The sequence below is a fragment of the Martes martes genome (genome assembly GCF_963455335.1).
Source record: "Martes martes genome assembly, chromosome: 13".
Classification (NCBI taxonomy): domain Eukaryota; kingdom Metazoa; phylum Chordata; class Mammalia; order Carnivora; family Mustelidae; genus Martes; species Martes martes.
This window is the reverse complement of record NC_137901.1, coordinates 73,761,700-73,772,702: the sequence shown is the minus strand read 5'-3', so window position 1 is coordinate 73,772,702 and position 11,003 is coordinate 73,761,700. Positions and strand designations below refer to the sequence as shown.

General features: G+C 52.7%; 1 protein-coding gene across 1 annotated transcript in view; it reads left to right on the top strand.

Moving 5' to 3' along the window:
- Window positions 1–2: 2 nt before the first annotated feature.
- Window positions 3–11,003, top strand: part of MYO18B (myosin XVIIIB) — a gene marked incomplete at its 5' end in the record, with an annotated part of 220,584 nt that continues 209,583 nt past the window's right edge. Inside the window, 7 exons of the mRNA XM_080821624.1 lie at window positions 3–6; window positions 198–310; window positions 1,571–1,747; window positions 6,348–6,546; window positions 7,883–8,025; window positions 8,842–8,942; window positions 9,266–9,329. Of these exons, the coding sequence (XP_080677750.1) occupies window positions 3–6; window positions 198–310; window positions 1,571–1,747; window positions 6,348–6,546; window positions 7,883–8,025; window positions 8,842–8,942; window positions 9,266–9,329 (801 nt within the window). The remainder of the gene's footprint in view (window positions 7–197; window positions 311–1,570; window positions 1,748–6,347; window positions 6,547–7,882; window positions 8,026–8,841; window positions 8,943–9,265; window positions 9,330–11,003) is intronic.

Here is an 11,003-nt window from a genome sequence, read left to right as displayed (position 1 = left end):
AGATGGGTCAGTGCACCTAAGTACCAGGGTGCCTACCCTGAGCCCGGCACTGAGCCAGATGATTAAAGCCCAAGTGACCCAGACTCAGCTTCTGTCCTCAAAGGGTTCAGGGTCATAATTTGATCCCTCTATAAGCTCTGTGGACTGACCATTCAGCTTAGAGCCTTCCTCTCTCTCTCTCTCTGGGCTATCACCAGCAACTGTGCTGAAGCCAGATGAAGGAACAGCTGACCTGCCGGCAGGAAGGGTACGACTTCTCATCGATGCTGACAAAACCATCACCGAGGTGGACGAGGAGCATGTTCATAGGGTGAGCCCTACATCCCCCTCCCCGCCTGCTCCACACATTCTTTCCCCAGGCCTGCAAGAGAGGTCCTGTACCTGACTGCACACACTGGAGGGAGTGGTAAGGAAAACCATCATTGACCTCTGTTGTTCTCCTGGTAGTATACTGTCATGGGGTCATTGCTCTATCCCAGTGTTCTCTTAGCCAGGACACAAGAACAGACATGTGTCAGAACTGGGAGTTCTGCTTGATCCAAGAAAGTGCTTGCTTTTCATTTTATGGACATTGCAAATCATGCTACAATGCATGTTTCCCTTTTCACCCTGGCTACCAGGGAACTCAGAGCCAAATGTGCAGCTATAGCTTAGGTTTCAATGGCCTATTATTTGGGGGTATTAACTTTTCTTTTGGTTGAGAAGCCCAACTACATTTTGTATAATTTTTGTAATACACCATAAATCTTTTTGATATTTAGAGTCTAATGATGGGGAAAAAGGGTCCTTCCCTGGTCATCTTCCACCTCTCACAGCCTACTAATCAAGATGTTTCTTCCAGCAGCTCCTTGTGGGTCTCATTCATTATTCCTCCTTTTCTGCCCTCTGCCGGCCCCACGACCTCTACTCTTGCTGGTGTTTACAGTTTGTAGTGGGCCTGTGTCCGCTGACCTGCGAGGAGCCCAGGCTTAACCCAAACCCCAGAGCACTGGGCCCAGAAAACTCTCTGAAGCTGGAAAGAACAGTAGAAAGGCTTTTAGAATGGCTGCCCCAAGGAGAAGCTGCAGTCACCCCTTGCTTCCAGAAGAATTTGGGCATATTTCCGAAGGATCAATGCATGATGGGCTATCAGAGAAATGGGGCTGTTTGGCCACTGGCCTTCATCCCCGAGTGTCACAGAACACCTGCAGGACTTCCTGGCAAGACCCAGAGAGGGGGCAACAGGCACACACACTTGCTTTCTCTTGAACAATCCCCTTCTTGTGGTGTTTGAGACACGGGAGGCTGTCTGAATCTTGCTGGCTCTTTTTGGAGCCTCTCCCCTCCCTGGGCAGTAACTGCAGGGTTGTCGTTATTTCATTTGTACAGTTCTGTTTCTTTCTCTCCGGAGTCCTCACTTTATGTCCTGGTCTGAGGGAAACAGCTCTCCAGGGAGAGGGTCACCAGGGCCGTGCGTGCGTGTGTGCGTGTGTGTGTGCATACGTGTGTGTGTGTGTGTGTGTGTGTGCGTGTGTAGGGGTGATGGCAGTGGTATGGAGGCCCACAGGACACTTTGCGTGATGCTTCACAGGCCAACCCCCCTGAGCTGGACCAAGCTGAGGACCTGGCCTCCCTGGTCAGTGTCAACGAGTCAAGTGTCCTGAACACGCTTCTCCACCGCTACGGGGCGCAGCTGCCCCACACCTTCAAGGGGCCAGACCTGATCGTCCTCCAGTCCCCAGGGCCCCCAGCGCCCTCTGCAGGCAAGGTAAGCAGGACCATGGGGACACGGTGGGGGCAAGGGCGCCTGACGGGTGGGGTGGCGTCCCCTCTGCATCTCAGGTAAGAGCAGGGGGCAGCTGGAGCCCCCTGCAAACCTGTCTGTGAGTCTCATCCTGCCAGATAGAAGATCTGGGGCATTGTGGGCATCGTGGGCATCGAGGACCACCTGAGCCCTGCTCTGGAGAGGGGAACGGTGGATGAATCAGGGCTGGAAACAAACAGGGGCATTAAAGACTATAATCACGACAGAAATATTGAACGAATATCAGCTCTGGGCCAGGTGCTACTTCAAGTACCTTTTCAGAGTATCTCAGCTAATACTCACGCACCCCTGAAAAGATAGGACCTTTACCTGCTGCCTGTTGCAGACGAGATCTGCGGGGCCAGCCCTCCAGTTCCGCAAGGGGGAGAGCTGGGGGTGAAACCCAGGCCGCCAGCATTTTTGCGCCTCAAACCCCATACTGCACATTCGAGAGTTCCAGACACCCACATAAATCGGAAACCAGAAGCCCTGATTGATTCTGCTTTTCCTTTTTTTTTCTCCCTGCAAAGTGGAGAAACGGCCGGTTTTTGTCAGACAGTCCCAGAAAATGCAATCTCTCAGCGCCCCCTTGTGGCGATGTCTGCAGCCACACCCTGGCCACCTGAGCCGGATCGCCTCCTGGTCCCCCAGGCTGTGGATTGAGATACTGAGGGAAAGTCTCCTCGATGCAGTGCATGGGGGGACAAAAGCAGGGAGGCAGACAGACAGCCTGTCCTTGTGGTGCTTCCATTCTGGAGGGGGAAGACAGGCCCCCACTGACAAAGACAATGGTGGGTAGAGCAGCTGATTGTTGGGGAGAGAGTGGGGAGGCCGGAACCAGCACCAGCGGCGACTGATCACAGCAGGTCTTCCACCTGGCCGTAAGGATTCTGGCTTTTTCCCTGAGCATGATGTCAGCTTCTGGGGGGCGGGGGTCTTCAGCAGAGGTGAGAGACGGTCTGCTGTGCTGATGGAAATGGGATCTAGTGCAGGCAGGACACCTGCTGGAGGTCTTACTTGGGCGCTGTGGTGAGGACTTCGTGATTGGGGAAAGCACAAGCCTCTAGCATAGCTGCTAATGCCCCTTGGGTGCCTTGGAATGATCACGACCTCTCTTTGGCCTTGTTGTTCTCTCATCTGTTAACTGGGGATGAAAAGCTACATCTTGGGGGGCCAAGGGACAAATCTATCCAGAGCCCCCAAATGATGCTAAATTCCATTTAAAAAAAAAGGGCTAATAGTTCTGAATCCCCCTTCAAGACCCCTCTTCTCCAGGACACACCATACCACCCCATCACGTGCTCCCCAGCCCCGCTGTCTGGGGGCCTGTGCACCCTCCCCTCCCTTGCCGTGAGGGCTATGCTTCTACTCATGCAGCCTCAGGCCTCCGAGCCTCCCAAGAAGCTGCATGGTTCCTCTTGCTCCTTAGAAGCCTCTGGGAGATTTTGCACAGACCCCTACAGTGAACCAGATTCTCACTGACTGTTCTGGACTGAGGCATTCTTTACAGAATCTGGGCTGAGAAGCCGAAAGTGCAGGCTTTGGGAATATGCCTTGTAAGGAGTTAGGTGATGCCCTGGGCCCCTGTAACTCTGGGATGGGGATGGGACCCCTTCAAAGGTCCAGATTCCTAAACCCAAACCTGAAACCCTCTTCTACACTTTGGCTGAGTCACATGTGATTCCTCTAATGGCCACCAGGTGGGAGCAGTGACCTGTGGTGAGCCTGGGCCTGGGGCCACCCCCGAGATGGGCTTGGTGGAGACTGGGATGCCGCTGGCGGGGAGGGCTCTCTCATTGGGGATGGCTGGGAGTTGAGTGTGTGCCTGGGGGCACGGGGTGCGTGGGTGTGAGCATGGGTGTGAATGTGTGCAGTGTAGATGGGTACAGCTCTGTGTAACAGTGGCCTCTGCCACCGTTGGATGTGTGTGCCCGTGAGCACGCCTATGTGCCAACATGCAAGGCACGTGTGCATACGCGTACCTGTTTATGTACACAGGGGCCTGGATTAGGAGGATCCTCCCTTTGTCCTTCTAGCCCCCCACCCACCCCTGAGGGGGCTGACAGGTGGGATAGCCTGTTCCCTGAACTTCACCGTTTCCAGAGTGGGAGGCAGCGTTGGGATTCAGATCCCAGAACCTCCTGCCTGCGGCTTTCCTGAAGGCCGTGTCCAGCCAGTGTGGGGGCGTGTCCCACCATTGCCAGCTCTGGGGATCCTGCTGGGCCCTGTGTTTTGTGTCAGGACAGGGACTCATTATTGTGTCTGGGTGTCTTGGGGAAGCGAGGCCAGCCGATGACTGGGGGCGGCCCTCAGCCCCAGGCCAAAGGTCCAGATAAAGGGAAGAGCCGCCATGTGTGGGTTTGAGCCCCTGGCCCTGCTAAGGCAGTGGAGAAGGCAGATGGGGTCTCGCCAGGCCCTGTAGTCACCTACTTGTCATGCCAGGCTTTGGATGTCCTCCTCCAGCCGGGCCCACTGCCCTGCCCATTTTAGTGCCTTTCCACTGACCACTCTGCCTCCTGTCAGCCTCTTGCTTTCCACCCAAAGGCCATGCTAAGCAGACTTTTGTCAAGGTCACCAGGGGTTTCCCTGTTGCCAAACACATTGCCAAATGCTCTAGTCTCTGGTTTCCCCTTACTTGCCCCCCAACTCCCCAGGGCATTTGGCATAGCCATGCCCCCCTCCTCCTGCAGACCCTCCCTTCCTGAGCTCCAGGTCTCCCCTGTCCTGGTTTTCCTTCTGTCCTGCAGGCCCTCCTCCTCAGCCTCCTTCACAGCTGGTCTCCCTGACCTCCCCAAGACCCAGTGCCTGTCCCACACCTCTTGTCTCCTCCTCTTTATTTACTTATTTATTTTTTAAAGGTTTTATTTATTTATTTGACGCAGAGAGAGAGATCACAAATAAGCAGAGAGGCAGGCAGAGAGAGAGGGGGGAAGCAGGCCCCCCGATGCGGGGCTCGATCCCAGGACCATGAGATCATGACCTGAGCCGAAGGCAGAGGTTTAACCCTCTGAGCCACCCAGGCGCCCTGTCTCCTCCTCTTTAAACACCCACTTCCTTGGTGATCTCCTTCAGGCTCATGGCTTTACAATGTCTCCCGTGAGATCTAGTTTAATTCTTTGTTTTCTTTATCATCTGGCTCTTCCCAGCAGAAAGCAAGTTCCATGGGGTAGGGCTATTTTGTTTTAAGTCAGATTCATTAACATATAATTTACATATGGTTTGATTCAGCCTTTCCAGCCTACAGACCTGTAAGTTTCAGCCACACACGGGTAGTTGGGTAACCAACTGCACCATCAATTACAGGGCCGTTCCTAGTCCTCTGGTCCCTGTATCGTCACCCTCCATTCCCACATCCTGCCCTTGGAAGTCACTGATCTGGGTTTTTTTTCTGTCCCTAGAGTTGGGCCTTTTCTGAAAAGTCATGTCATTAGAACGGTGCAGCCAGTCACCTTTGAATTGGCTTCTTCTACATCCCATGATGCATTTCACATTCACCCATGTCACTGCAGCCACTGGCCCGTGGTTCTTGTATGGTGTGTGTGCCCTCGCCTATCCACTCATTGGGTGACCAGCTGTCCTGGTTTCCCTAGGATGGAGGGGTTTTCTGGGACAGGGGACTTTCAGTGCTCAAACGGCAATGGCTGCTTATGTTCTTTCCCTCATTAAATGGCACTTCTTGCCAATGGTTGTTCCTAGTTTCTGGTGATTTTGAATATATGTCCAATAAAACTGGTGCCATTGAAGGTTTTTGGTGAACACACACAGTTATTTCTCTCGGGTAAATACTTAAGAACGGGATTGCCGGGTTGGATGCTGAGTGTACATCTCACTTTTTCCCAGAGTGACCATGTCATTTTAGCCTTCTTACTAGCATTGTATGAGAAGTCCAGTCGCTTTGTATCTTCGCCAGAACTTGGTAGTGGGTATTAAAAATTATTTTTAAACTTTTTTTTTTAGGCATTCTAATAGGTATATAATGGTATCTTTTCTTGGTTGGTAGGGCTTTCCTTTACCCGATTTGTATAGTGATGTGCCCCCCAGTGCCTGGAACAGTGTCTGACATGTAGTAGACACTCAGTAATTTTTTTTTTAATTGAATGAAGAAGTAAATGAATGGCTAAGTGGATGGCTAAATGGAGTGAAGGATCTAAGGTATTACCTAAACCTGTTATGGCAAATACATAGCATACATAGCACTAGCTACCCCATGCCTCGTTCTGTTTCCATAGCAGACATTACTAATCAATCTTGCCATTTTATCAAGCTGCCTCATTCCGGGCAAGTACTATCCAATAATGAGTTAACACAAGCCTCCGGGGAGTGAGAGAGGAGATCCAGGCTCGGAGCAGGCTCAAAGGCTGCTGAAAGACTCACAGTGGGTCAGGGCAAGACTAGACCCCAAGGCTGGGCTTTTGCTGGTTACATTCAAGACTCCTCTGACAAGGTTGGGGTAGGATGACAGGACTTGAATCTGCGCTCAAGGCTGGGGTGGGACACTGTCTTGGAATGCTCCCTCGGCACCGGCCGGGGTGAGAAGACTGAAGCCTAGGATATCTTCCTGCAGGTGCCCAGGGGCCGCCGGGATGGCCTGCCAGCCCATCTGGGCTCCTTGGCGCAGCGGGCATACTGGGCGCTACTAAGCCAGCGGAGAGACCAGAGCATTGTGGCCCTGGGCCGCAGTGGTGCTGGGAAGACCACCTGCTGTGAGCAGCTCCTGGAGCACCTGGTGGCAATGGCAGGTGGTGTGGATGGCAGAGTCTCAGGTATAGTGGTCTCCAGGGGACAGGTGTTGGGGGTGAGTTGTGGGGGAGGGTGGGGAGAGTTGGAGTGGGCACTGGGTTTTCTCCTCCTTATGTCCATTCAGCTAGCATTCACTGAGCATTGATGGGCAGACCCTGTCCTTGCTTCTGGACAGGGCCACCTGTGGTTCATTGGACAACCTTCCTCAAGACATTCACAGCTATGTGCAGAACAATCATCATATACTGGCATTGTTAGAGCTAAAAGCTTGCCTGCTGTGTGCTGGGAAATCATCCTAGTAAATACATAAACCTATGATTGTATGATGTAAATGATGTGCCCCTTAGAAAAGGTGTCCTTGTGCAGTGCACAACCTGCTCAACTGTACAGAGGACCCAATAAGTAAAGACAGAAGGGCAGGGCCTATGCTCATGAGGATTTGACAACCAGAAGGGAAACCGAACTTCATATATATTCCAAACTTGAATGTTCTGCACAAAGTCCTGGCAGAGCTGGTTAGGAGAAAGGCAGGGCAAGGGGGAGCCCAGAAGAGTGGGGAGTGGGGATTTCCTTGGAGTGGGGAGTGGAGATTTCCTTGAGGTAATGATGTTTCAGCTAGGCTTTAAGGAGAGATGTGGGTACTATGATTATCCCCATCTTCAGATGGGGTATCAGAGGCATAGAGAGGTTGACTTGCCCCAAGTTAGATAACTAGCAAAGTCAGAGAGCCCATATTCAAATACCCTTACTACTGTGTGTGCTGCTGTCTCACTACAGTTGTTCCAAACCTTTATTGATCACCTGCTCTTCATCTGACTCATGTTAGGGGCTGGGGATAAAATGGGGAGAGGCACCAGTCTTGGCTTCCTCAAAATGTAGTTCTGCTGTGAGTGCATGTGTTGGAGGGTGGGAGTCAGGATAGGCTATACCTAGGGGCCTGGCACAGTGCCTAGCACATAGCAGGTATCCAATAAATAGTTGTGGAGAGACTGGAGGGCTTTTCAAGGCTGCTGCTACCCTGTGAGCTCCCTCAGAGCAGGTCTGAGAATGTTCATGCTCTGCCCTTCTGCGTCAGGCCCAGGCCACCCCTATCATCGGGCTGTATCTATCCTGGCCCTGCGTGTCTCCCCTTCTTGACTCAGTCTTGCTCCCCCTGCACCCTGCTTGCAGTACACAGCCCAGGCAGCAGTGAAATGTGTGTGGTTTAGTGTTGAGCTGGAGAGGTGGTGGGGAGCCTGCTGGGGCTTGGGGCCAGATGGGCTTGGACTGGTGCAGTTGCCAGCAGGGAAGGTAGTCCTGTGAGAGTTGGGGTGGCAGCTCCTGGGCCATAGGTGACGCCTTGCCCCATGCCTCCAACAGTGGAGAAGATCCGAGCTACCTTCACTGTCCTCCGGGCTTTTGGCTCTGTGTCCACTGGCCACAGCTACAATGCCACCCGGGTCGCCATGGTGATGTCGCTGGACTTCAATGCCACGGGGCGAGTTGCGGCCGCTCAGCTCCAGGTAGGTGCTCTGGGCAGACGGGGTTGGAGGGCCCTGGGTGCTGTAGTGTCCCAGTTCCACCCAGCAGAGGTCACGCCTCCACCTGGGACCCTGGCATGTATCTTAATGGTTGTGAATCCCCAAGCCGTGGCCCCGTCCTCCCTCAGCACCCCGGAGCATTGCTAGCCTGTCTGTACCTCCGAATGTCGTGGGGATGAAATATTCATGGGTAAATATGTAACCCAGCCTCTCATTAGCTGGCTCTTAAAAGCATAAGCTGAAATTAAACAGACGCTCACCAGCCTTCTGTGGCCCTGCTGTGTGTAACCAACACATGGTCTGTTTGTTCCTATCTCCACGATCACCCGTGCCGCTCCCCTTCCCACCTCAAACATGCTGCTTGAGCAGAAAATAGGATTAGGTTATTAGAAGGATGGTTTGTATGCTGAGCTGGGATAATGTCCAGACTCAAAGAAAGCTCACCGGTGCCAAATAAGTCCTTTCTCTGTCCCGACCCTGCAGTTCCCCCCGTTAATCACCACTTGGGGCAGGTTGGTAAGCTTCTGTTAAATACGAATATGTTGGAGAGTGGCTCCATTTAATTGTTATTACCTTTGGATGCTTTCATCGGAATGAGTCTACAGCAGTAGTCAAGTCCCCGAACGGGCTCTGAACCAGTGGGAAAAAGGAGGGCGCAGGTTCCATACGGAGGTGTCCGACAGAGTGCGGCCGTGAGCTGTTGCCCCCAAGAGTGCATCAGGGAAGAGGGGTGCCCCAACGGGGCCGCCGTCTGGTATACCCTGCAGGCCAACCACGTCGTGTCCATCCCTGTTGCAGACAATGCTCTTGGAGAAGAGCTGTGTGGCCCGGCAGCCGGAAGGGGAAGGCAATTTCGAGGTTTTCTCCCAGATGCTAGCAGGGTTGGACCTGGATCTCAGGTGAGTGATGGCATCTTTGAACTTTGCAGGCGGCCAGGACTCATTCAGGTCGGCTGTTCAGATATGACCCCGGAGCACGTTAGCTTCTTGTCCCCTGGGTGTATGTGGTTTATGTTCTTCATGCCAGGGCTTCCTGGCACTTAGGAAGGGCCACAGAAGGGCAGGGAGTGCAGAATATTCCAGAAATGGGACTAGGGCCTGGGGCAGGTGCTGGGGCCATCCGGGCCATGGCGGGGAGCCCTCTGCCATGAGAACTATATGCTCTGCCAGGCCCCTGGTGTGGGCAGCCCCTCCCTGACTTCCATTCCCTTCTCTGCTTCCAGGACGGAGCTGTACCTGCACCAGATGGCGGAGAGCCACTCCTTCAGCATGGGCATATGGCCCAAGGTAAGGAGGAGGTCCTTCTGAGGGGTGTGTGGATGTGTGTGTCCCCGTGGCCAGGAGTGTGATGGAGGGGATCCCTGCGTGACTCTTCTCTTTTGCCCGTGGGGGACACGGTTGGCAAGGACCAGTCGTGTGGGGGATGCAAGGGTTACCTTTGTGGGGCCTGGGCTTGTAGGAACTGGGACTTGTACATGCAAGGGGAGCCAGAGGTGGCATATGGAGAGGTAAGCGTGCAGGCTCTGGGCTCAAACCCTGCCTCTGACCCGTATTAGCGACATGACCTCAGACCCAACCTCTCTGAACACTTGTCTCCTCTTCGGGCAAATATTGTGAACAGTAGTATCTGCTTCATCGGGTCGGGGTGAGGGTAAAAGAAATGATGTACCTAAAATGTGGAGCACAGGGCTTGGCCTAGATCCATCATTCTGGTACACTTAGTAGATATTACTGTTGATTCACATGGGTGGGTGCAGTCCAGGACGGCTTCCTGAAGACACGCTCTGTGAGTAGGACCTGGAGAGATGGTAGTCTCTTGTTTAAAAATAAAAGCAAAGTGTTGACTTGTTTGCTTATTCTTTTATTCATCTGTTACCAATTGTTTTCTGAGTCGGCTCCCCCCCTCACTACACCTACCACCAACTCCTGTGCCAGGCCTCTGCTAAGTGTTGGGATTATGGTCTCCATTCATGAATTTTTACTCAATCCAGAGAGAGGGATGCAGGTATTAGTACAGTCGTGTGAGATACGAATATGCCAGACTTGCCCAAGATGCTGTGGGCACCAGAGGATAGTTGAAAGAGCTATTTGGTCTCAGTTGGAGAAGGCTTCTTAGCTACAGGGACATTGGATAGGGTTTTGAGGATCGAATAGGAGTTCACCACAGAGAGGAGGATAGATAATGTGAAACTCTATGAATTGTGGACTGACCAACAGTGACAGAAAATAGGGCAGTGGTTGCCTGTGCACTGCGTGGGGCAGGAGGAGGGGAGAAAGGGTGATAAACAGGAACTTTTGGGAGGTGATGGATTGATGGATATGCTCATTGTCTTTATTAAGGTGATAGTTTCATGAGGATATGTATCAAAGTTTGTCAGATTACGCCTTCTAAGGATGAGTCGTTTAGCTTTTGTCAATTACATGTTAATGAAGCTATCTACACTAAACACACACACACACACGCAAACATGCACACACACTGCTGGGTACTCTCAAGAGTTACGAATTCAGCAGGTCTGGGGCAGGGCCTTGGAATCTGCATTCTTCCCAGGTTCCCAGGTGATGCTGTTGGTGCTGGTCCAGGACACCCCCCCCCTCCAAGGACCACTGACATGGAGCTGATTTCTGCAGTAGGAGTAAGAGGATGCAGCTGTTCCATCTTTAAATTCTGGGGGCTAATCCACTCTTCCTCCGACACCCCGTTTTGTTGGCAGGCGTCCACAGTATGGTTTTCTTCCAGACCCTGTCTCCCCATGATTGGGGAACTGTTAGGACCCCAGACCTTGACTGTGACTGCCCCGGATGAGAGGCTATCCCAGCACTGGGCTTTCCGGTTTGTGTTCATGAACTTTGGCCAAATGTATCCATTTGAGTGTGCAACAGGATTGTTTTTGAGAAGAGCTCCAGCTCCTGGTCCTTGTGTGCTCTCCCCAGCCTGACTTTTTGTTAACAGTCTGCACA